Source organism: Akebia trifoliata, chromosome 15 (assembly GCF_017979445.1).
Source record: "Akebia trifoliata isolate Shusen 1 chromosome 15, ASM1797944v1, whole genome shotgun sequence".
Lineage (NCBI taxonomy): Eukaryota > Viridiplantae > Streptophyta > Magnoliopsida > Ranunculales > Lardizabalaceae > Akebia > Akebia trifoliata.
Window position 1 is genome coordinate 15,977,064 of NC_141389.1, and position 27,506 is coordinate 16,004,569.

At 34.1% G+C, this 27,506-nt stretch overlaps 1 protein-coding gene across 1 annotated transcript; it reads right to left on the reverse strand.

Moving 5' to 3' along the window:
* Positions 1 to 501: 501 nt before the first annotated feature.
* On the reverse strand, positions 502 to 27,458 carry EGY1 (Peptidase M50 family protein). Its single transcript, XM_086425650.1, has 10 exons — positions 26,816 to 27,458; positions 20,573 to 21,037; positions 20,302 to 20,442; positions 14,258 to 14,359; positions 13,723 to 13,934; positions 4,383 to 4,433; positions 4,228 to 4,297; positions 1,860 to 1,928; positions 929 to 979; positions 502 to 783 (listed from the first exon to the last, which is right to left on the reverse strand). The coding sequence occupies exons 1-10, from the start codon at positions 27,155 to 27,157 to the stop codon at positions 625 to 627; spliced, it is 1,662 nt and encodes a 553-aa protein (XP_086281776.1). The 5' UTR covers positions 27,158 to 27,458; the 3' UTR covers positions 502 to 624.
* Between the last annotated feature and the right edge of the window lie 48 nt (positions 27,459 to 27,506).

The window sequence follows — 27,506 nt, forward strand, 5'->3', positions numbered from 1 at the left end:
AAAAAAAAAGGAACCTTGATCTGTCTCCTAAAAAATTCATTTAAAAACTCTAGACTCTTACCGTTTGCGTGCCATAGCAAAGGAGGTGACCCGCTAGCTCAAGAAACAAGTTCTGTTTTATGTTTTGGGGGGCCAGCTCCGCTATGGTACGAGGTAAATCCAAATACAAGTGCTCTGAATCTTTGCCTTGAGCAGAATTGAGGACAATTTGGCACTGCTCCATGATAATAACTATTGTGCGAAACAGAAGATATCACGATTGGGGAAGAGAACAGGGAAATTCCATATGACCCAACTATATCCAACGGATCACACCTACCAACAAAAAGTATTTTGTTGGTTTGACTCGTAATCATGTATAAAGTAGCCAACTGGATGAATTTTGCAAGGATTTTCCCCAAGGATCTGTTGTAGGAAAGGGATAATAAGACTCTTTGCCAGATCAATTGTTTGAATACCACAGCATAATCTTGTACACTACCAACACAATGGAAATTATACTTAAAAAAATAATTAAAAGAAGGATTGCCTAAACTGAACAAGACTTCATTTGGAACATTTAAATTTGAATTTAGTCTAAATTGGATGCCTGAAATAAACATTAGGCTATGCGAGTATTGTACATCAAAATGTAGTTACAACGCCAATACCCAACTCCTCTGCAAGCTCATCCCACAAAGGAAGGAGTGTCAGCACACCAAGAAAAATGACAATTGTTAAAGCGGTTCTCCTCCACGTTCCTACCTCAGAAACATCATTTAAGCAAGGTTTCTCTGGAGTCCTCTGTGTATGTGAAATTACAGGATTAAAACTATAAAATAACAATAAAGGATGGAAATTTGAAAAAGATAAAAGATAAAAAAAAAATTATTATTAGATTTTGCTTTCATCAGCTATTAATTTAATTTCCTTTATAGGTTTTGTGTACCTGACATATAAGCACATACAGCCCCCAAGGAAGTGACAGCGGTCCGCCAAGCTGAAAGGAGTGATGAACGTCAAGTTTTTGTGAATGTTAAATTTATGTGCCATAAATAGAAGTGCAGAATTTAAGGAAGAAATGAAATCACATTCAACCCCAAGATGTCCCTCCATGAGGAGGTGTGACATCTTACTAGTTTATATGTCCATGCAAGTGTTTTCTCTAGAATTCAGATAAGCGTGATTACTGACACATTATTAAGCACAAAACAATACATGGTAACTAAATTAAGAACTCAATGTTTAGAATTGTAATATCATTTATTTATTAAAATCAACTTTTTTTAACATCGTGCTATTCGAAGTAGAAATAGCGCTTGAATATTTTTCAGTTAATAAATTTACCAAGTAAAATCTGCTTTTAAAATTTGTTGACAGTTAGGATTTTGGGTCATTTGCAGAGCAAAATCATCTTCCCAGCAATTAAGAAGTCATCCCAGGTTGGTTATTTTAGAGATTCAGAGGGCAGGCTGGATCTTTTTTAAGTGCATTGTAATCATTTCATGGAAGATGTTTCAACATTTTCACTAGCAAAATGTAAGTGCACGAAGCCTAAGTGATGTAATTAGTTAGAATATTGATTCATATACAATATGGAATACAAACTATGTGTGGTGGTGTCAATCAGCACTAAATTGTCTCTAGCTTTCTATTACCCAATTCAAGAATTATAGCCTTGGATCAATGTAAAAAAATGAAGGTTTTACATTCGACAATTAAACTTGAGTATTCTCATCATAGAAGTAACGATATCTCTCTCTAATATGTTCACTTTAAAAACAAAATAATGACTGCAACTAGGATGCTGCAACTTTATTGAGATTTATTTATATTATAAACAATAAAAATAAATGATTCAGCAAAGTATGAAGGTATACCACTCCCAATCCAAGCAATGTGTAAGTTGTCAAGCCGAACCCAATCAATGCATTTTTTCCGAAAGCACCCTGTCCGAACACATATTGAAATGTTTCATAAGTTAGGCAACATTTATAAACTAGGAGATCCTGTGCTTCAGAAATCTATTTAAACCACTACAATTCACATGGGAAAACTCTTCCTCTGTCATTGAACTTGTACAGAACAGAACTTGAGGAAATCTTCTTCATTCAAAAAGTTAATAATTTCCATATTGTTACCTATGAGCAAGGTCCTAAATTTTGGTTTTTTGTTTCTATTTCGGCCAGCATGGAAATATAAATATTTTGATCAGTGTGGAAATCAATACAATTAATGGAAGAGTCAAGTGGGAGTGACCTCAAGATTGTACCTCATATCACACATCTTGACGTGAAAGTGTGTAGGAACCATAGATACTTTTTATCGAGATATGAGTCAAAAAGCATCTACGGATCCTACACACTTTCACGTCAAGGTGTGCGATGTGAGGTACAATCTTGAGGTCACTTCAGCATTACTCTTAATGGAATGATGGAAATGTCATGGAAATGATGAAAATCTTAGAGGAAATTTCATTGACACCACAAGAAATGATAAAATAAATGTGAAAAAATACTCATATATTATCCAACTACAATAATAACCATAGAGTGTGGAAATGAAGATCATTGCATTTCGCTACTTGTATGTGATAGCCCGACAACCAAATCAACTATATTCTATATGGACATAGATAATATTTTCATATTAACTACATATTGCTTGAGTCAACAAACAATTAAGTACTACATTCACTTTTTATTTATATTATTATTTCAAAATATCTATGAATAAATTACTAACATATATAATTAGAACATAGATGATTGTATAAACATAGTATATCCTAATATGTTTAAAATACATAAAAATAAGACAATATATAGACAATAATTAACCATAAACTATTTCTACTAACGAAGGAATATTAGTATCTACCAGAACTTTGTCAATTTTTTTAATCTTATAAATTTTATCCATATTTTAGAATATTTTTCAAAACAGAATCTTTCAATTGAATTTTACTGTTTATTGAATATTTCCATTGAAATCTCCTATTCTTATTAGGGGTGCAACTTGGTCTAGTTCAAACCAAGAACCGAACCAAACTGAGAGCTTTGGATTGGTTTGGTTTGGTTTATAATGAACTTTTGTTCGGTTCCAGGTTAATAAAATAGAGAACCAACCAATTTGGTTCAGTTCTTGGTTCATGTCTTGTAAGAACCGAACCAGACCGAGAACTAAATCCTTCTATTAATACAATTATAAATAAATATTATTAATCTATTTAATAAACTATACCCTTTTTTATGAATAAATTGATTGTTTTTTTTTATGGATAGATTAATGACATTTTTTTGGATGGATGGGATTAATGACTTTCTTTAATTGATGAAAAAACTATTCAGACTTTTTTTGTTAATGGATACATTAATGATTTTTTTATATTTATTGATGGATAGATTAATGATTCATTATATGAGATTTCATATTCATATCTATTTATTTTTATTAAAAATATGTTGATTCAATTAGATTTTAAGTTATTGGCAATCCATAAAACCGAACCAAAGCAAACCGACCTTAGCTCGGTTCGGTTTGCTTTGGTTCAGTTCTGGTTCTCATTTAATGGAACCGACTTAGGTCGGTTCAGTTCTGATTTGGCCTCAAACCGAACCAAGTTGCACCCCTAATTCTTATACATGAAATTTAAGTATCTCAGGTAAAACTCACTGTTCGCCAAAAATTTTCGCAAATGCCAAAATGAATAGTGATTTTCACCAAAATATATTCAAAAAGAAATTGTCAGTAAAATTTCATGCTGAATATTGTAGAAATGAAAATATTACGTGGAAATATCCGAAATTAAAAACTATGCTTATGAATCTTAATGTCATATACATGGAGTAATTCATAATTCACAGGAAAATAACAACGGGGCCAGGCAACTAAACAAATGAGAGGTTCTATTATCCAAAAACTAAATCTGTGTTATGTAAACGTTAGGAGGATGGCTTTCCAATCATTGCATTGATGAATCCTCAAGCAATCAAGCAGGTACTCCTTAGGATAGAGGTGTTACTTTCTCTCTTACTAGATTATTATGGGCCAAAATCAAAACCAACCCTACTGAAATTATAGTTTCTTCATGCTCGTTTGTTGCAAAATTTTGTGAAATGTTTGTGCCAACAATTCAACAGCTTCACCTCCACAATGTGTGGGGTCCATGATCCATTAGGCCTCCATTGTAATTACCATAATTTCTAGCTCAAACAACAGAAAGAAAAAAAAGAGAGTAAAGAATACCTGCACGGCTCTTCCACCATCAAGGCAACCCACAGGAAGCATATTAAAAGCTGACGTAGTTAAACCACACCTACACTCAAAATTACATAAGATACGCATTTTATTTAAAACATTTTCTATAGAAAATAAGATGTCAAAACAGTAGAATACTTCACCAGCCTGCAATTACAAGAGGATGGATTGAAACAGTAGCAGCATGCATGGCACTGCACATAAATATTAGCAAATGTTAATTCGATCAAGTTTTTCAATAAATGTCAAGTAAAATTTCGAAGGAAAGATAAATAGAAGGTATTACAAAGAACTTTATTTATAAGAATCTTGAGGTATATGCAAATTTGCACCGTTATTGCCCAAGATGACAAGAACATTACTGTGTCATCATTGAGATAGGTCTATAGCATATTTGGATCGAGGGGAATTGATCAAGTTGATCGCCTTGGCCAATTTCGGTGTGTGGCTGTCCAATGTTGCAGTCTGGCAACTATATCAAGAGCTGTAAGTAGTTACAGTTTCAAATTGAATCAACCCCTTGGAAATGTCAACTCAGAAATCATAAGATTTGCGCCAATGAAATCACAAGCTACTCTCTCCCTCTAACTCTCTTCTTCTTCCAAACCCTCCATCCACCCACCCCACTAGATCTAAGTCTAGAACCCTCTATCCAAGTCTGGCTGTTATCTTTCATCCTTCATGTCCTCTTTCATAGATTAGGGTTTAAGGTCAGGAAGGAAAAAAAAATACGGCTTTATGTAGGTTGTGAAGATGCTTGCAGCAAAAGCAAAAAAATAAAAATAAAAATACATAAATTGTTGAGGGTGAGGAAGAAGATTTGGATCACATTATAGGAGAGCAAGTCTGTTGCCTCCCTTCCTCCCTGTCCCTCCTGCAAGAGTAAACTCATGGACAGCCAAATGCAGAAATCACCAACTCGTGCCAAGTAACCTGCAACTGACGCATGAGTTGGAAGTAGTTCCTTCTATACACCCTTAAAGAATGAAAAAAACTTAGTATCCAACTAAAATTAAAGGTGACCTACAGATGGCAAGTCATACATATCTGGCACATGCCATAGGATGTGACATCTGACCCGACATTCAATGAGTCCCACTAGAATGTCCACAGAAAAAATATTAACTAATAGGAATCTATTGGCCTTTCTCTAATCTCTAGTCTTGTAATTATATTTTTTTTATGTCATTGAAAACATGGTGATAAATAGGGAGATTAGTTGATGGGGACATCAAATCTTTTACTTAAGTAGCTTAGGATTTGAAAATTAGGAGAGAGAGAGTTAAGAAAATTAGGTTTATTTATTTGGTATTTTAGTTTGACTAGGATGTTTGATTTATTTTCTTTATATAGATTGTATTAGGATTTTTTTTATATTAATGAATAATGAAGATTTTGATGAATAAAGAATGAATTTTCATGGAGTAAAGTGAGTTTTCTACCATTCTTGGTGTGATTCCAACAAAACCTTTGGTATGAATCCAAGGTTCTATCTTTCTATCCCTTCTCTTTTTTTCTTCTAATCTTTATTTTTTTTTCTTTTTTGATTATTTTCACTTAACTTTCTTGATTCTTGAATTCTTGATTCTTGATTCTTGACTTTTGATTTTTAATTCATGAAACCCCTTTCTTGATTCGTGATTCTAGATTCTTGATTCTTAAAACCTCCAAACCTCAACTCCTAATCCTTCCCCATTTTCTTTAGCCCTTATTTTAGTAATCACTTACCCTACGAACCTTAACTTTTAATCCTTCTTTATCCTACAATAATTGAAATACAATTTTCATTTTAGCTTTTGGGTTTACCCTATCCTAACCCAAATCATTAACCCAATCTCAAATCCTTGATCCTTAACCTAATCCCCAACCAGATTTTCCAAAACCTTTATATTTTCTTATCTCCCCTCATCTTCCTGTATCAGATTTGGTATCAGAGCCTAGGTTAAGGTAAAAAAAAAAATAACAGATTGCGTTGATAGGAGATTGACTCAGCAGAGATGTTCTCAGAGGAGCTAAAAAAATATCTTGTCAAAATTACGCCGAATGCGCCACTCTTGGGCATATTTTTGCATTGTTCGTGACATTATAAAAGAAAGCGAAAAGCACAGGCAATTAAATGATCCATGGTATGAGTTCATACAATAAAACTTCTGCTCCAAGTACAATCATTTTGGGCACTTTAAATTGGCGTGCTCAAATAGGGATAATGAAGCAAATGTGACAAAAATCCATGCACCTAAACTCAAGGTGAGTAATGAAGAAATTTATGAGCCCAATCTAAGCGAATGAGATTGATGAATGTGAGACATCATTATTGGTTCCTGAAGAAAAATCCAAGTATGAAGAATCTGAACAATTGACACATGAAATTGTGGAGCCACTACATCCTTTGATTTTAACACCGATTTTACCCCACAGAAAAGCAAAGGTAGATGATATTTGGGATAAACCAATGAGTTACATTATACATGGAGCATTTCTGAGAGCCAGCTTCAGTTCTTGCTAGAAAATAAGAGTTCAACAAATTTTTACCTTATTTAATGAAGAGTAGAGGATGCATTAGTTGAGAAGCAAGTCAGGATCAGATTACATGTGGATTATAGGGACTTCATTTGTTGGGGAATTACAACAATTTTATTTTTCCAGTGGCGAAATCTTCCTAGCTGAGGAGAATTGATGGGGACATCAAAATCTTGAAGAGTAGATTTTAGTTTTTATTTAGTTTTCTATTTTAGGACTTTAATTTTATGTTTTTGGGGCTTATTTTCATATTTTATTGTCCCATAGTCTTAGTATAATATTTAGGGCAGTTTACTAACTTTAGTTTATATTTTATTTAAGTTTATTAGGATTTGAAAATTAGGAGAGAGAAAGTGGCAAAAATTAGGTTAATTTATTTGGTATTTTAGTTTGACTAGGATTCTTGATTTATTTTCTTTATAAAAATTACATTAAGTTTTTTTTTTTATTTATTATTAATAAACAACAAAGATTTTGATGAATAAAGAATGAATTTCTTTCATGGAGTGAAGTGAGTTCTCCACCATTCTTAGTGTGATTCCAAGAAATCTTTGGTGTAATTCCAAAGTTCTATTCTATCCGTTCTCTTTTGTTCTTTTACCCTTTATTTTATTATTTTCTCTTAACTTTCTTGATTCTTGAATTCGTGATTCGTGATTCTTGACTTTTGATTTTTGATTCTTGAAACCTCTTTCTTGATTCTTGATTCTAGATTCTTAATTCTTAAATATTGATTCTAGATTTATGATTCTTGAAACCTACAAACCTCAACCCTTAGGCCGTCCCCATTTTCTTAAACCCTTATTTCATTAATCTATTTTTCAAATCTTCACCCTTAGCCCTTTACCCTACGAACTTTAACCTTTAACCCTTCTTTATCCTACAATAATTGAAATAAAATGTTCATTTTACCTCTTGGGTTTACCATATCCTAACCAAAATCGTAAACCCAATCTCAAATCCTTAATCCTTAACCCAATCCCCAACAAATTTTCCTAAACCCCCCCATATTTTCTTATCTCCCCTAATTGTCCTGCATAAAATTTGGTATCAGAGTCTAAGTTAAGGCAAAAAACAAATTAGCATATCACATTGATGGGCAATGGACTCAACAAAGATGTACTTAAAGGAGCTAAACAAATTTGTTGTTAGAACTACGTCGAACGCGCCACTCTTGGATATATTTTTGCGTTGTCCGTGACCGTATTATAAAGGAAAGCAAAGAGCACATGCACTTAAGTGATCCATGGTATGAGTTCAAACAACAAAACTTGTGATCCAAGTGCAATATTTGGACACTTTAAATCAAACTGCTCAAACAGGGATAATGAAGCACATGTGACGAAAATCCATGCACCTAAACTCAAGGCAAGTAATGAAGAAATTCATAAACCTAATCTAAGTGAGAGTTAGATTGACAAGTGTGAGATATCATTATTGGTTCGTGAAGAAAAATCCAAGTCTGAAGATTCTGAACAATTGATAGATGAAATTCTGGAGCCACTATATCCTTTAATTTTAACACCGATTTTGTTCCACAGAAAAGGTAGGTGATATTTTGGATAAACCAATGAGTTACATTATACATTGAGCATTTCAAAGTATCAGCTTTAATTGTTTTCAAAATATAAGAGTTCAACAGATTTTTACTAGATTTGATGATATATATTAGAACGTGGAGGGTGGGTGCATTGGTTGAGAAACAAGTCAGGATAAGATTACATGTGGATTAGAGGGACTTCATTTGCAGGGAAATTACAACAATTTTATTTTACTAATGGAAAATCTTCCCAGTAAAGGAAAATTAATGGGGACATCAAATCTTGAAGAGTCAATTTTAGTTTTTATTTAGTATTCTTTTTTAAGGCTTTAATTTCATGTTTTATAGGCCCATGGTTTTAAAATAATATTTAGAGACAATTTACTAACTTTAGTTTATCTTTTATTTAAGTTTTTTAGGGTATTGAAAATTAGGCAAGAAAAACATACGAAAATTAGGTGTATTTATTTGATATTTTAGTTTGACTAGGATTCTTGATTTATTTTATTTATATAGATTGTATTAGGATTTTTTTATTAATGAATAACGAAGATTTTGATGAATAAAGAATGAGTTTCTTTCATGGAGTGAAGTGAGTTCTCCACCATTCTTAGTGTGATTCCAAGAAACCTTTCATGTGATTCTAAGGCTCTATCTTTCTATCCCTTCTCTATTTTTCTTTTATCTTTTCTTTATTTTTTTATTTTTTTCTCTTAACTTTTGATTTTTTATTCTTGAAACCCTTTTCTTGAATCCTGATTATTAAATCTTGATTAATGAATCTAGATTCTTGATTCTTAAAATCTCCAAACTTCTACTCTTAACCCTTCTCCATTTTCTTTAACCCTTATTTCATTAATCGCTTTTCCAAATTTTAATCCTTAATCATTTTCTTATCCTACGAACCTTAACCTTTAACCCTTCTTTATCCTACAATAATTAAAATAAAATTTCCATTTTAGCTTTTGGGTTTACCCTATCCTAATCCAAATCATAAACCAATCTTAAATCCTTAATCCTTAACCCAATCCCCAACCAGATTTTGTTAACCCCCATATTTTCTTATCTCCCTTCATCGCTCTGCATCAGGTTTGGTGTCAGAGCATAAGTTAAGGCAAAAAACAAATTAGTAGATCGCATTCATGGGAGATGAACTCAACAGAGATGTTCTCAAAGGAGCTAAAAAAATATGTTGTTAGAACTACGTCGAACGCAGCAGCACTCTAGGGTATATTTTGCATTGTTCGTAACCGTGTTATAAAGGAAAGTCTAGAGTACAGGCAATAAAGTAATTCATGGTATGAATTTAGACAACAAAACTTGTGCTCTAAGTGCAATCATTTTAAATACTTTAAATTGGAGTGCTCAAACAGGGATAATGAAGCAAATGTGACAAAAATCCATGCACTTAAACTCAAGGTAAGTAATGAAGAAATTTATGAACCGATCTAAGCGAAGTGAGATTGACAAGTGTGAGACATCATTATTGATTCTTGAAAAAAATTCAACTCTAAAGAATCTAAACAATTAACACATGAAATTGTGGAACCACTACATCCTTTGATTTTAACATCGATTTTGTCTTACAGAAAAGAAAAGGTAGATGATATTTGGGATAAACTAATGAGTTACATTATACATAGAGCATTTCAGAATGCCAACTTCATTTCTTGCTAGAAAATAAGAGTTCAACGGATTTTACTTGATTTGATGATATGTATTGGAGTGTTGAGGGTGCATTGGTTGCGCAACAAGTCAGGATCCGATTACATGTGGATTATAGGGACTTCATTTGCTAGGGAATTACTACAATTTTATTTTGCCAATGGCAAAATCGTCCTAGAAGAAGACAATTTATGGGGACATCAAATCTGCAGAGTAGATTTTAGTTTTTATTTAGTTTTATGTTTTAGAACTTTAATTTTATGTTTTGGGGACTTATTTTCATGTTTCATTGACCCATATTCTTAATATAATATTTAGGGGCAGTTTACTAACTTTAGTTTATCTCTTATTTAAATTTATTAGGGTTTGAAAATTAGGAAAGAGAAAATTACGAAAATTAGGTTAATTTATTTGGTATTTTAGTTTGATTAGGATTCATAATTTATTTTCTTTATATAGATTGTATTAGGGTTTTTTTTTTATTAATGAACAACGAAGATTTTGATGAATAAAGAATGAGTTTCTTTCATGGAGTGAAATGAGTTCTCTACCATTCTTGGTGTGATTCTAAAAAAACCTTTTGTATGAATCCAATGTTCTATCTTTCTATCCCTTCTCTTTTTTTCTTTTAATCTTTTTTTTTTTTCGTTTTTCATTATTTTCTCTTAACTTTCTTCATTCTTGAATTCTTAATTTTTGATTCTTGAGTTTTGATTTTTAACTCTTGAAACCCTTTTTTGATTCGTGTTTCTTAATTCTTGATTCTTGATTCTTGAAACCTACAAATCTCAATCCTTAATCCTTCCCCATTTTCTTCAACGCTTATTTCAATGATCTCTTTTAAATCTTACCCTTTCAAGTCTAATCCTTTATCCTTCATTTCTTTTAAACCCTTATTCATCTCTTTATTAATCCAATCTTCTACTTTAACTAATCCTTCCTTACTTACTAACAACCTTTAAACTTAACTTTTACCCTATCCTACAATAATTGACATAAAATTTTCATTTTACCTTTTGGGTTTACCCAATCCTAACCCAAATTGTAAATCCAAACTCAAATCCTTAATTCTTAGCTTAATCCCGAACTAAATTTTCCTAAATCCCCATATTTTCTTATCTCCCCTCATTGTCTTGCATCAGATTTGGTATCAGAGCCTAGGTTAAGGCGAAAAAAAAACATTAGTAGATTGCGTTCATAGAAGATGGACTAAACAGAGATGTTCTCAGAGGAGCCAAAAAAATATATTGACAGAACTACATCAAACGCGCCACTCTTAGGCATATTTTTGTATTGTTCGTGACCATATTATAAAGGAAATCGAAGAGCACAGGCAATTAAGAGATTCATGGTATGAGTTCAGACAACAAAACTTGTGCTCAAGTGCAATCATTTTGGACACTTTAAATCGAAATGCTCAAACAGGGATAATGAAGCAAATGTAACGAAAATCCATACATCTAAACTCAAGGCAAGTAAAGAAATTTATGAGCCCAACCTAAGCAAGAATAAGATTGACAAGTTTAAGACATCATTATTGGTTCTTGAAGAAAAATCCAAGTTTGAAGAATTTGAACAATAGACACAAGAAATTGTGGAGCCACTACATCCTTTGATTTTAACACCGATTTTATCCCATGGGAAGAAAAAAAAGATAGCTGATATTTTGGATAAACTAATGAGTTACATTATCCATAGAGTATTTCAGAGTGTCAACTTCAGTTCTTGCCAGAAAATAAGAGTTCAACGGATTTTTACTTGATTTGATGATATATATTGGAGCGTGGACAATGCATTGGTTGAGAAGCAAGTCAAGATTAGATTACGTGTGAATTATAGGGACTTCATTGCTGGAAAATTGCTATAATTTTACTTTGCCAATGGCGAAATCTTCCCAGGATAAGAGAATTGATGGGGACATTAAATCTTGAAGAGTAGATTTTAGTTTTTATTTAGTTTTCTTTTTTAGGACTTTAATTTTATGTTTTTGGGGCTTATTTTCATATTTTACTGGTCCATGGTCTTAATATAATATTTAGGGGCAGATTACTAAGTTTAGTTTATCTTTTATTCAAGTTTTTTAGAATTTGAAAATTAGGAGAAAGAAAATTACGAAAATTAGGTTTATTTATTTGATATCTTAATTTAACTGGGATTTTTACTTTATTTTCTGTATATAGATTGTATTAGGATTTTATTTATTAATAAACAACGAAAATTTTGATGAATAAAGAATGAGTTTCTTTCAGGAGTGAAGTGAGTTCTCAACCATTCTTGGTGTGATTCCAAGAAAACTTTTGGTATGAATCCAAGGTTCTATCTTTCTATCCCTTTTTTTTTTTTTTTCTTCTAATATTTTTTTTCTTTTCTAATTATTTTTTCTAACTTTCTTGATTCTTGCTTTCTTGAAACCTACAAACCTCACCCTTAATCCTTTCCCATTTTCTTTAACCCTTATTTCATTAATATTTTTTCCAAATCTTAACCCTTAATCATTTCTTTACCTTACGAACCTTAACCTTTAACTCTTTTCTATCCTACAATAATTGAAATAAAAAATTATTTTACCTTTTGTGTCTACCCATCCTAACCCAAATTGTAAACCCAATCTTAAATCATTAATCCTTAACCCAATCCCCAACCAGATTTCCTAAACCCCCAATATTTACTTATCTCCCCCCATCGTCCTGCATCAGAAAAAAAAAATACCCATAAAAACTCAACCTAACCTTCCCTACTCTAACCACATCATTCCTTACCACCCAAAACCCTAATCACCTTTTATTTTTTTAGCCTATAATTTCTCTAAACATTGTTAACTTGCTACCCCCATAAATCAACACGGCTTATTTTGCTATTTTAGCATTAACATTGAGCCTAGAAATCTGTTTTGAACATCTAACTGAAACCCTAAGTTAAAGGAAAACTTGTCTTCTATTAGAACCTATTGTTAGTACTTGAATATTTATTTGTGGAATCGTAACGAACTATAGTACTATTTTGATTATCGCTTGGATTCTCTTGCATATCCATAAATGTATGAGCTAATGATTTATATTTGCATTGCTTATGTTATTTCAGTCTGATCTCAGATTTATCATCCTAGGGTAACATTCACGTCCCTTCATCATTAGTTGATCGTGAAACACTTTCCTTCCTAACATTGTAAGATTTTAAGCCTCACTAAGGGTCGTTTTGCTGAAATGCTAATCCATTTCAGCAATCCAACAACACAAAAAGTCACCTAGGCTAAAAAAAAACAATTTCTTTTGAAATTGATCCAAGTTTTTGAAAATGAACGGCTACCGAACTGACTGCCACATAACTCCCTAACTAAAAATTAAAATTCAACGGTGAAAAATAATTTCTTTTGAAAATTTTATTTTTCGAAGTTCATAGAATTTTGTCCTCTACAAGCTGAAGCATCGATCATGTTTTTTGGATGCCACAAGGTGACCCGAAGGACCCTTAGTAAGGGCGAAATCCTTTCTAGCTTATTAAGGCTAGTCAAACTCTAGTTGATCCACTGAGTCATTGATTTCACTCTCTCATATGAGAGACTCATCAAGTGGTCGTTCTAACCCATGTACTCCACATGTGTAGTAATGCTCTTTGGTAGTCTGTCTTTATACAGTAGATTTCATGTTATGGTTGAGATTGAATGAAACCTTTCGCACATAATATATATAAAACCTGGAAAGGAATGGTAGGAGTCCCCAATTAGAATTATAACTAATATCGAGAAAGGGGACACGTACGTATAACCAAGAGTGGCTCTGCTGATGAGACCAAGAAGCAAAGAACCTTGGAATAGCAAGCTGGGTACCTGCACCAAATCTTCTGCAGCATCTGGTTTTAAAGATAGCAGCAGCCCAACACAGAACATTGAAAAAGAAAGTGCAGCACCAGCAAAAGGGCCTGCAACTGAGATGTCAACCTTTGTCCTTCGATCAGGAAGAATGGATTTAAACTACAGAGTAAACAGTGAAAAATGAGAAACACAATGTCTACCGATCAAAAAAGGAAACACGATTATGAAAAATACAAGCTGTACTTTAAATTGGATTATACAATATAGTCTCCATTTCACTAGATGAATAACAAGTCATGAGGTACTCTTGTCTCAGCCCATCTCAAAGCATTGGCTTGGTTAGGAGATAAATCGAAACTATCTTGACCAAGGCAATCCCAAAGCATTAATTCAGGATCATTGTTTTGTTACTGTCTTGGCGGAAACCGAGACAATACAAAACTGTGAACTATGGTCCCTATTAATGAGTTCTTTAATCTTACCTGAGTGATTGCACCAAAGCTCCCAAGCGTAATGTTAGGAATGAAGTAAGGAATGCTTAGTTTTACTTTCTTTGGAAAAGCAGCTAGAAAATGCCCAATCTCCTGTAAGCAGAAAATGCAAATAATAATAATAATAATAATGATAATAAGACAAAAAAAAGTTTGTCCCAAAAGACTTGGAATTTGCCTAAATTAACAAGCATAGGATGCCAAATATAAAGTTGAGAGAGAACAGGATTCATGCAGCCAACCTCACATGATGAGATAAGGGCTATGATTTTGATGATTTTAAAATTGTCAAGTCGGACAAAATGGTGTGTACGTGGATCTTATTGCTAATGAGGCAAAACAGTAAAAACTCCAGCTTCTCTTCAGATCTTGTCATATTAAATATATATAGTCAAACAGGGTTATTGCTCCAAATTCCATCTCAGGATTAGAAATGCAGCAGCGATAAGAAAAATAAACATAGCAAGTCCAAGAATCATGGATGAGATTAATTTAGTATATTTCCTTCATACTGTGGTCAACTTAACAGCTGTATCTGACATGGTTGTAGCCCATTTCTATTGAAAATAAATAATATTAAGATTTTTTTTTACACAGACAAAATTAAAAGGGGGTTAGAGCTAGTGCAGACAACCTCACATTGTTGAGAAAATGCATATGATGATGATGGTGATTTTGAAATTAACCAAGTCATATAAAATAATGTGTAAATGGACCAATCATTAATGAAGTACAAATCAATGAAAGCTCCATTTTTTTTTTTTTTAAGTTGAAAGTTCCAATTTCCAGTCAGGTATAATCATATTTATTAGGAAATTAAGGTTTATGGGTGCTGGTCCAAAGTTTATAGATTAGGATGGGAATTGGAGTTTACCATATTGAAAACTTAGGGTGAAAGAAGGGAAAGCTGGGGAGAAACAAAAATATACTAGTACTTGCTTATTTATGTTGTCCAAATAAGTCTTCAATCAATCTTCAAGCTTCACACAATGACTAATCAACCATGATAGCACAAACAAATAATAAGGAACTTGTAGAGAAAGGGAAAAAGAGAGAAAAACCCTAGAATCACTCTACAGTTCCTAGAAATCACTTCTAAGGTTTGAGAATCACTCACCAAGGTTGCTTAGGCAACCAAAATTCAGAATTCATTTATTTGCCTCCAAAAAGAAAACAAAACAGAGGACTTAAATGGTTCTGTAAAACAGACATCCAAACCTAATAGACAAAATTACAGATTGCTCCCAAACTACTAATGTGACGAAAAGTGACCAAAAAAGATTTATAACTGCAAAATGACTTGACGAAACCGCCTTGAAACATTAAATGCACATAAAAAAAGACTCAAAGAGCATCATATAATCATTGGACCCCCAACTAAAATGTAAAATAGACCAAAAAAAAACTACTGTAGACAAGAAAAAAGGCCATGAAGAACTAAGAAAAATATCATAAGACCCATCTTTATGCCACATCAAGGCCTGTAGATTTGCCTTCTTTCTCCTAGTACAGGTTTCAAAGGTTGTTTAGGATCTCAATCATCTCAACCTGACTTAAAAGAACTTGACCCCGTCGTGTTAAGGCGTGATGTTATTTATACCCATCAGGATTAAGCTACTAAAACTCTTTGGTTGCAATATAAGTACATTCTAAAAATGGACAACTTTTCCATTTCATATGGAACTTCTTATAACCACCACTAGCAATAGAAATCACATTCTCATCTTAAAAAATTTCAGTAACATCATACGCTGTAGGTGTAAGAGGTGAAATAGGAGGATGCATCTAAGTACTATCATGGTGCTCATGGGAAACAGTAAGATCCTCCACATTAGAGATAGGATGGATACCCATGTGATTTTGAAGATCTAGAACATAAGAATTAGAGTTAATCTCCTCTAGATTCTTAAAAGGGCCTACACTATTGGAATGAGGTTTCTTATAGATTACCTTAGGAAATAGTTCAGGCCAAATATGCACCATAACCATGTAACCCTTTTGGAAATCAACCAAGTGGCGTTGCAAATCCACTTTAGTGGTGTAAGCATCGTTGCTAAGAGCGATCCCCTTGCAAACATCATCATGTATATAATGCGTGTAGCTAGCAAATCCCTCCTCAGTGTTGACTTATGTATCTAGTGGTAAAGGGGCAAAGTTGATAGGTCATCTAAAATGCATGCTTGCAACCACCTCAAGCAGAGTACATCTTTCGACTGAACTGTCATAAACAAATTCAGTTATAGGTTTTTATCTCACCTATAAACATGATCACTAAGCAAACATCTCAATAAATCACCCAAGCTCATATTGACCACCTCAGTTTGGCCTTCTATGTGAAGATTGAAGGAAGAAGAGAACTTTAGCTTGGTCTTTAACAACTTCCATAAACTCCTCCAAAAGTAGCTCATAAAAGAGTGGCCACATGTAAAGCATCAAAAGCCTTGCTATATGGAACCATCTTAGAAAACCAATCTCCTACCACATAAATAAAATTGCGGCCATTTATAGTCTTTGGATAACCAAGTACAAAATCTATAGAGAGATCTTGCCAAGGTTCATGTGGAATTGGTAATGTGTTGGACACATTGAACTGTCATTTCCTCATTAAATCAGTGATAAGGGCCATGATATTGCTGAAATTTCTAATGAACCTCCTGTAGAAAGTAGTTAGGCCATGTAAACTGCATACTTCATGGAGGTTAATATGAATTGGCCATTCTTGAATAGCTTTCACCTTTTTGGGATCATCTTATGTACCCTTGAAAAATACAACAAATTCAAGACATACAACAATGGACGTCATGAAAGCATACTTGTTCAAGTTTACAAAAAGTTTTTCATGGCATAAAATTTTCATAACTTGGTGAAGGTGGGTAATGTGCACATCGGAGGAGTGGCTATATTTAAGTATATCATCAAAATAAACAACAAGGAATTGTCCAATAAAAGGTTGAAGTACTTGAGTTGTCACTCATGAAGGTACTAAGAGCATTAGTAAGGTCAAAAGACATGATAAGCCGCTCATATAGACCATCTTTTTTCTTGAAAGTCATCTACCATTCGTCTCCTGGTCTTGACACGTATCTAATGGTAACCACTTCTGAATCAATCTTGGAGAAAATATAAGAATCTACCGTCATATCAAGCATGTCAATCAATCTTGAAATTGGAAAACAATACTTGATTGTGATCATGTTGAAGACCCTACTATCGGCACAAATTCTCTAGCTTCCATCCATCTTCAGGGTGAGTGAGCAGGCACTACACAGAAAACTCATGTCTAAGCAGTTCATTGACCTAACACTTCAATTCAGCACGATCAGTCGAATTCATATGATGCGCTGGTAAGTTTGGCAACTGAGAACCCGAAACAAGAACAATATCATGTTGAACATCCTACATAAGAAGCCACTCATCTAGTAAACTCCTCCGAGACAACATCAGAGAAGTCAGCTAGTGATTGGGTGACCTCTGGAGAAATATCTAGAAGTGGGGCGATAATTGGTTCTTTCACTCCTTTCAATCCAGATTCCTTTCAGCCTCAAATTGCTTTTCGTAGCAGATGGAGAGCTTCCCTCCTCAATTCAGTTGGCTTCTTAGGACTCTTGCTATGGCTTTTAAGATCTTTAGCTGGCATGGGCTTAATAATAACTCGATTCTCATCAAACAAAAAGTAATAAGCATTTCTTTTCCATAATGATAAACATTTTTGTCACAGTCATGGGCGGCCAAGGAGAATGTTCACACTCACGAGTATAATGTCACACCAAATAGAATTAACATAAGCACCATAAGAAATATTAAGTAGGCTCTTAGAGTTACCAGTATGGATGACTTATCTACCCACGCAATCCTGTAAGGATGAGATGGGATTGGACTGTGAGTTTGAAGTCTTTCAATTATAGACTGAAGCCATGTTCATATTGCTCCCTCCGTCAATAATAAATTTGCAATACATCTCACCACTCGTAACTAGTGTGTGAAAAACAGACGTAAGAAGCCAATCTTCTTTTCTTCTTTCGGAGTTGTAAGAATGCGTCGAACGAGACAAACATTAGCGTTGTCCCCCTCATCTTCTTCTAACTTGACATATTCAGTTGTCCCCAACTCCCACGTATAGGTTCTTGAAAAGGCATTGGAATGCAAAATGACTTTTAGCATCACACCTGAAGCAGCTGATTTAGTGCTGCCCTTCTTGTTTGCATCTGTAGCTACTCCCTTTTCTACATCGGCCCTTTATTAAGGCTAAGACCCACCAAGCTTGTACGTGTTAGCATTAGGCAATGCTGGCCTATATGTATTCTGCCCATCAAATGGATTGCCTTATGTTCTTCTCAACCAACAATGTCATTTGGAATGCATCTTCCAAATCATAAACCCTCCAAGTAGCCATCTCTTTTCTGATTTCATCCCTCAATCCATTTTTAAAACAAGCAAGTTTTTGCCTTTCATCCTTAATAATTTTGCAATGAATAGCTAACCTTTTTTGCACGGGTGGTTCTCACAGGTGCTCTATGCATTGCATTAAATCGTTGTCTCACAAGATTATCAATTGATATGTAAATCACTTGCTCAGTATCTAAGCCTCCAGCATCGAGTCTTACGCCATTGGTTCCTTCACTAAGGTTGGGACCAATCAGATGGCCTTGAGGCTTTGTAACTTGAAACTCAAGTTCATTTACTTCTTAGCCGGCTTGAAAAGAAACTCTTCTCACTAAGATTCAGTCAATCTTCTATAAAAGTCCTCCCACTACAGGTTATCAAGTACCAACCTTGGCTCAGATAAAAATTGATGTAGGACTAATTAGGGAAATAGCTCTAACCTAAAATATTGTGGATAAAGGGTAAAAAGGTTGGGATTGATTAGAAAATGCAAATACGATGTTTAGATTGGTAATTAGGGTTATTGGTGTTGGTTCAAAGTTTATAGATTAGAATTAGGGTGAAAGAAGGGAAAGTTGGGAAGAAACAAAAATATACTAATACTTGATTTATCTTGCAAAATCAGTCCAAATAAAGTTCCAATCAATCTTCATGCTTCACAAAATAAATAATGCAGCAATGGCAGCACAAATAAATATTAAGGAACTTGTAGAGAAAGGGAAAAAAGATTTTAAAAAAAAAAACCCAACATCACTCTATGTTACGGATCCTAGAAATCACTTCTAAGGTTTGGGAATCATTTACCAAGATTGCTTATGCAGTCAAAATTGAGAATTCATTCACTAGCCCCCCAAAAGGAAACAAAACAGAGTATTTATAAGGTTCTATAAAGTGAGTGTCCAAACCTAACAGGAAAAAATACATACTTGCCCCTAACTTCTAAAGTGACAAAAGGTGACCAAAAAAGACTTCTAACTCCCTAACGGCTTGACCAAACTCATTGAAACTTTAAATGAGCATAAAATAATTGTTGGACCCCACAACTAAAATGTAAATGGACAAAAATACCACAGATTGTTGTAGATAAGAAGAAAATCATGAAGAACTAAAAACAATATCACAAGACCTATCTTCAAGCCACATCAATGCTTATTGATTAACCTTCTTCCTCCTAGAAAATATCTTCAAAGGCTGTTTAGTATCCTTACCACATGATTATGCCCCATTGGACTCCATACAAGCAATTTGACATTTATTTACAAGATTTAGAAGTCATAGAATGTGTATAGATCAAATTGGTATATTCTATTTATATGATGAAATGAGTTTATAATGCATATCCTCTAATGAATTTGTTAGAAGGTCCTTGTCTGGTATGACATTTAGAGTAGTGTAACTAATTTAAAGCAATTAGAGATGTAGTAACAAACGGGGGATGATAAATAGAATAGAGCAGTCAACAATGATGAGAACAAGATCACCGAAGAATCATCATGGTTTCTACATATGATCGAAGCCAAAATAAAATATTTTTTATGAATACCTTTACAGATGGTCGACAATAGTCCCCCATCCCCGTGCCTCCAAAAGAAAAATTAAGTAAACAAATTATTCTATCAAAACCCAATAAAAAAGAAAGAAATGAACATTACATGAAATAGCTGGACCCCCAAGACGCCATATGCCAATGGTAAAGCAGACTCTACAAATGGGAATAACACCTGCATATCAGGTGGTTCTATGGCATTTGGATCTGTGAAGTACTTCACCACTTCTGGTGGAAGCCTATTTATCTGCTTGAAAGAACAAAAAAAAAATGCACATGCTTCATAAATGATAAAGAATTTATTTCAGATACTTATCAAAAAAATATATATTTAAAGATCCATATAAGTAAATTATTGACAAAGTATGTCAGCATACCTGAGATGCAATTCCAAGCTCAACACTGGATCCAATGGTAAGAAGAAAAAGCAGGAGAGCAATGACATATTGCCAAAGTGTAGTGGGGCCTGGTTCTGAAACTTCTTTTCGCAGCAAACCAAAGCTCACTCGTGGCCCACCGCGTGGATCTGGTTCCTCTGAATTGGGCTCCTCCACCATAAACAGGTTATATTTGTCACCCGTAACTTCAACCAGTAGTCGCTGGAGTTTTGCAAACACATCCTCTCTCTTACCCCTTAAATTTCCAAGGAAAAGTACACCCTCGCCGAGATCTCCAAATGGCTCTTCTTTGGTCACCCAGAAAGTTGTATAACCAAAAAGCTTTTCTTTAATCAACTTCACATCGGAAGGATCAACCTTCTCAGGTCCAAGAAGTTCCAACAGTTTAAAGGAATCAGCTTGCAAGTTATTGTATGATAGTCCCATCGGCGAAATCATCGGTGGCTGAAACAGAATAAAGTTCCAAAAATGTCAACGAAAAACCACTAAGACACTATATATTATAAAAAAATCACACAAATTAAGGTTTAAATGCCGATCGTTGATGTTGCTTGAGATATTTTATTCATGAGAAGTGAACTTGAAATGCTCTAAAAATCTTATAAGAGAATAAGAAAAAAGTGTTTTGGAGAGCAACACAATTCAACTCATTCAATTAGACCCAATTCATGTGATCCTAAACACAATTTTCTAGTTTTCTGACCATCAATTCATACGAACAACCATCTAAGAATTAAAAACAAAAATTATATCACCATTCAAGACTTAGGATATGTGGAGGGATAAAATCCTCTCCTATCTGGACCGTTCATTTCGCACCAATCAATGAAAATCTTGAGACAAACACGTGGCAACATTTGGGAGAAACTCTATCTAATTAGGGAACAATCCCAATTTCGAAGGATTCTTCCCCTTTAGATAATACTAAATTTGGATATGAGTAAATGTGAAAATTGTAACCTAACTAGGTTTTTTTCTAGATGTTAGGATTTTTTCTATATACAAGGTTAAAGGCCATTGTAAAAGAGGGGGAGACCGAGGAGAGGAGATCACGAAACAGGAGATTCATTATAATGGAATGGCTCCCCGAACCCTAGACGTAGGCCCGTTTACCGAACCAAGTAAAAAACCCTCGCATTATGTATTTTTTTCATGTTTTCTTTTATATTTTGTGGGTTTATTGAGGTGTATCACAATAAACACCTCTACAATTGGCGTCGTCCATGAGAATCGTACAAGAAACCACGCGGAGTGATCGAGGTCTCAATCAAAAGTTAGGGGATCTGATCTTGTCGAGGCATAGATCTGCGAATCATAGATTGATTTAAGAGGTATCGGAGGATTTAAGATCTAGTGTGTTAAAGTTGTCGCCAAAAATTGCAAGTCCAAGATCTGTGAACATCGTGCAAGAACTATGTGCAAGCGAACACAAATGTGAGAGGCGCAAGTAAGCATGTGTGAAGGCAATGTTGCAATACAGGGCAAAGTATGGAGAAGTTGCTTGTGTTTGTTTGGCGTGTGGAAGAAGGCTATTGTCGCATAAAAACATGTGGATGAAAATTAAGAGGAAAAGGAAGCAGCATCATAAATAGGTGTAGATAAATAAAAACGAAAAGTTTGGGGTATTGGACCAAAACATCATTATTCGATGTGTTGTATGTTTTCAAAAGTAATCAACAAAGATCCATGGTGGAAGGTTGAGCAATGGAGTTAAGAGGATGGCCCATGACAACCGTGTATGATACAGATAGCGTGTGGAGGAAGTTTGTTGCACACGTGTGCGGTATAAGCAAGGTTGGCAACAACTTCTTGTGCGTGTGCAGTACAGGTAACATGTGGAAGAAGTACCCTAACACTATATGGATAAGGGTGTTAAAAAAATCCTAAAATGGACGGGTACACGACAACATGGAAGGAGTACACACAGCAAAGGTACACCACAGGGGAAGTATGGTACGCCACAAGCTAGCATTATGGGAAGGATGGAGCACACCACAAGGAATATTGTCAAGTATTCTTTACCTTAAAAAAAATTTATTTTGGTGCATGGCTGGTACACCAACTCTTGATATATTTTGAAACTCACACTATTGGAAAAGGAAACAAAATAGTGAAAGGAATTGATTTGGATGTGTGACTCATACATCAGTTTTAATGTGCACAAGTTTAACCCATTTTTTGAAAAATAAAGCATGATGATAAAAGGTAACAAATTAAGTGTATTACTTCACATCAATTTGTGATGTGTATTTTGCGAAAGCTTATTGGAAGTTAAACATTAAAGAGGTATAAAAAGAAAATTTTGGTGCATAGTCCATGCATCCTTATTGATGTATGGGATTACTTTCTTTTAAAAATAACAAAAGAAGGTATTTAATAGAATAAAGGGAGTTGGGGTGACTCGGATGTGTGGCCTATACCTCAAGTTTGATGTGCACCAAACCCATATCTTTGAACATGGATAAATATAAAAATGACAGAGGATCAACTATAATACCTAGTAATTATATTTGTAATGTCCAAAAAATAATAATAATAATAAGATCAAGTCAACCATTGTTGACTCAAGTCAAGTCGTCCTGGTCAAGCTTTGGTCAACCATTTTTTACTATGTCAAACTAACCAAAGTCCATTTTGGTTAGAAGATTCTAAAAGAATTAGATTTTTGGTAAATATCTAGATATTTTGGTAATTTCTATAGATTTGTGTTTTAGTTGATCTGTATTTTAACTTCTTCACACGTTGAAAGAAAGAAGGAAAGGAAAAGAGAAGAATAAATAGGTAGGCCCTTTCAATTCTTTGTGATAATCTTAGGAATATTTTAAGAAAATAATTTCTGAAATTTGTAGTTGTAAAACATAATTTGTTTTATGGTTCTAAAATAGTTCTAATTTTGTATTTCTAAAACAAATTGTTTTTGTAGTTACATCCAAAAGCATGCGGATGAATTATTCATACAAAAAAAAAACTATCGAAGTTGTTGTTCTTGCATTTTATTACATCTTTTTTATGCTATAATGGAATACATATGAAGTTACTATTTTTACATGTTTTGCACATATTTATACGTATTTTATAAATACAAAATATATATATATATAATAATTAAAGAAGTTGCTGATTTTTGTATGTTTACAATATACTTGATAGTATATTTACAAAAAATAACTAACTAAATATTTTTGTATTTTTATGTTTTACATGTATTTTAGTATTTCAAAAGTATGAATATAATTTATTTAAAAAAGAAAAGCTTGCCATTTTTTTTCACATCTTACATATGTTCTATTATTTTCAAAAGCACGCATGGAATTTAATTTCAAATAAAACTTGCTGACTTTTATATGTTGAAATTTTCAAATTAAAAATTTGAGCAAGAAAAGCAATTTATTTGAATGAAATGTGAGAATGTGTTCTCCATTGGAGTGCATGTCGTTTAGAATACCCAGTTAGTGAGATGCATCAGCGTATGCCATATAAGCCACAAAGGAGGTGATGTTTCAGTCATAGACTGTGCAAAACACGAATGAGATAAATGCTTTGGCTTATATCGAGTAAGGCACGAGCGAGAGATGCTTTGGTTTATTGCCGTGTAAGACACGAAGGAAAGAGATGCTTAGGCTAATAGTCATATAAGGCACGAAAGAATGAAAAAGAAAGAAAAAAAAAGGTAATGATTTGCAACTTCAATGTTTATGTTTCTAGTTATATTATGATTATCAAAAGTTGAATAATTTACGAAAATCTAAAATGTTTAAATTACATATAGAGTGCTATTATTTAGAATTGTAAGATTCCCCTACTGGATAACTCTCAAGTTACTCACCCCTACGACATCAAAAATTTTAGTTTAAATGATCCTTCCAAGGAGGCTCAGTACCAAGACTTCATAGATGATCAGTCCAAACTTCTAGGAGAGGAGCATGGGTACTACTAATGAGTCTTGAACTAGAATTAGGTTTAAATCTTATACTGTCGTTTTCTTATGTAACTATGAACACAATATTATGTCGTTACTGTGTTATGTATGTCAAGTGTTGCAGACGTTTGAGGATACATATCTATTTTGTTATATCATGCCTCTGGATTCAACTTGGGAATAATGGGGATTCGGGTTGAGTTTTTAGGACGTGACAACGTGGTATCGAAGCATAGCATTAGGTCCATATGAGACATAAGCACGTTCAGTCTTAAGAGTGTAAAAACAAAACCTTCCACATCAGGAGTTAGGATCAGAGGTAGTGTATAAAAAGAATGGAAAGTAAGTTGTGAAGTCTTACAACAACTCTTCTATTTAGGATTAACGAGACAGGTATGATTAAAATCATTACGAAAATTGTGTGTGAACAAACTAAATATACCGAAATAGAGGTTGCGATTCATTGATAAATAGTATCACCTCTACAACATTTAACCTTATCATTTTGTCCTACTCAGAATACTATGAAAGGACGGAGAAGTCAAAATATAGGCCCATCATCTGGCCAAAACTCAGATGATAGATTGAACCGAATACTTGAGGCAATTGCAGCTCTGGCAGAAAGCCAAGCAAAGTTGGTTGGGGAGGTGGCAGAGCTTGGGGAAAATCAGAATCACCAACTCCTTAGGATGCAACACCACCACCACCACCTCATGTGCCAGGGCCTCCAATTTACCCATATCCAGCCCCCGTACCCCAAATGTATAACCAACCAGGAATGCTCCTTTAGAACTACAACAGACTTCATCCGCCAACATACAATGGATCAACTGATCCAGTTGTAGCCGAGGAGTGGTTAATGAGAATAGAAGAACTCCTAATAGCATTGCAATGTTCTGATGCACAAAAGGTCATACTAGCATCATTTAATCTAGAAGGAGAAGCAAGTCGAAAATGATACGAGACTTACAAGAAAGTATACCGCTTACTTAGACTCAATTTCAAGAAATCTTTGTGGAGAAATGTCCCGGAGAGTGCCAAGGACAAGAAACGTATGCAATTTTTGAATCTCATACAGGGTAACGAGTTGATATTAAGGAACCAAGCTAATTTCACCCAACTAGCAAGATATGCACAAGACTTGATATCCACTGAGGTGATAAAAGCAAAGAGGTTCATTAAGGGACTTCAACCATTCGTCAGGAGCAAAGTTGCAGGATTTGACATAACTACATATGCAAATGTGGTGAATAGAACCTTTAGGATAGAAAAAGAAGAAGAGCAGATACAACTAACTCGGGGACCGATAAGTCGCCCGATGAGTGGATCATTATTAGACAGAAGGTCTTAAATCATTCTAAGATCCAAGCCCGACCTTGGGGTTGGCTGGTCATTTTGTTTATTAAAGTCTTAGATCAGTCTGCGATCCAAACCCGACATAGGATGTTGGTCGGTTCTTCTATTATTTATCTAAGTCCTGGTTCATTCTGAGAGTCAAGTCCAACTTTCAAGATAATCAATTCTATGTTGAAGCCTCGACTTATTATAGGAGTTCAACCAAGTGGAAGATCATATTTGCACAAAACAGAGAATATGATAACTTCAAAAGCTTAGGAATCATACTAGTTCGGAAATAAAAAATGGTGCTCATTCAGGAAGGATTGTTAGAAGCTATAGAGTTCTCAAAGACAGATCTCGGTACTTCAATCTCCATCATCAAGAGAGGACTATTGTGGAGGGATAAAATCATCTCCCATCTGGACCATTCATTTCGCACCAATCAATAGGAATCTCGAAGAAGGCACGTTACAACATTTTGGAGAAAATCTATCTAATTAGGGAAAAATTTCAATTTGGGAGGATTCTTCCATTTAGATAAATACTAAATTTGGATAGGAGTAAATGTGAAAATTGTACTCTAACTAGGATTAGGGTTTCTTTTGTAGGTTTTAGAATTTTTTCTACATAAAAGGTTAAAGGCCAATTTAAAAGAGGGTGAGACAGGGAAGAGAGGGGAAGACCGAGGAGATTCATTATCGTGGAATGGCTCCCCAAGCCCGTGGCGATAGGCACATTTGCCGAACCATGTAAAAAACCCTGCATTATGTATTTTTTTTTCCTGCTTTTCTGCTATTTTGTGGGTTTAATCATGTGATCTTGTTCCAAATCGTTATCTCTAGGTGTATCACAAAAATCACCTCTAAAGGATCTGTTTTGGAAACACTTATAAATATGTTTGTGTCCTGTTTATGCAATAACCGAGATCCAAACAGGCCTTGAATTGAAAGAAAGAAAGAAATTACCCTAGAAGAAATAGAAGGTGGCGTCCGCTCAGGCTTTAAATCATCACCGTTTCTCTCTTGGGCCTCTTCTGATGATGAAGTCTTCGTCGTAGAATTCGAACCTTTCAACATCTTATCCTCTCCATCATTTCCATTATTACTGAAACACGTAAATCTATCTATACCCCGCCATGAAATCTCTCTTCTTGTTGTTGTTGTTGTTCTTCCTCTACACAAAAAACAGAGATTCTTCAACTTATCACTTTCCAACAATCGAATTCTCTCACTGAACGCTCTGTTAATAGGATATGAACCAAATCTGAAGTCCAAAGTTGTGTAAGAACAGCTATTGAGAGTTCCCATCGAATCGAAAAAATAAAATCCCTGCAAATTGCCCAAAATCAAATGGGATTTCAAGGAGATTATAATTTCAATATAGCATTTGCAGATTGAAAATTTTTCGTACTAAAAGGGGAAATTTTAGGTTCAAATCATTGAGGTTTAAAAGACTGTAAAGAGATGAGAGTTTAAAATCAGTGAATTTCGATTGTGAGCTCGTGGACTGGTTCTGCGTTTAGAATTTGGATTGGTATGGAATATGGATGTGGCCGTGGCAGCATATCTTCTTCGCTATGCTAAATTCTAAAATATCTTTGGATTTTGTTTACGTGTGCCATCACGGCACACGTTAAAGAGCAATAAATACACCTTT

Bases quoted from the DNA above. Each gene is read 5' to 3' on its own strand.
- EGY1 (XM_086425650.1), bottom strand. From the start codon at position 27,157: ATGGGAACTCTCAATAGCTGTTCTTACACAACTTTGGACTTCAGATTT. The intron at 20,443-20,572 runs GTATGCTGACAT...TCTTTCAAGCAG, and splicing joins AGCTTGGAATTGCATCTCAG to ATAAATAGGCTTCCACCAGA. The intron at 14,360-20,301 runs GTAATGTTCATT...TTCTGCTTACAG, and splicing joins TGGGGGTCCAGCTATTTCAT to GAGATTGGGCATTTTCTAGC.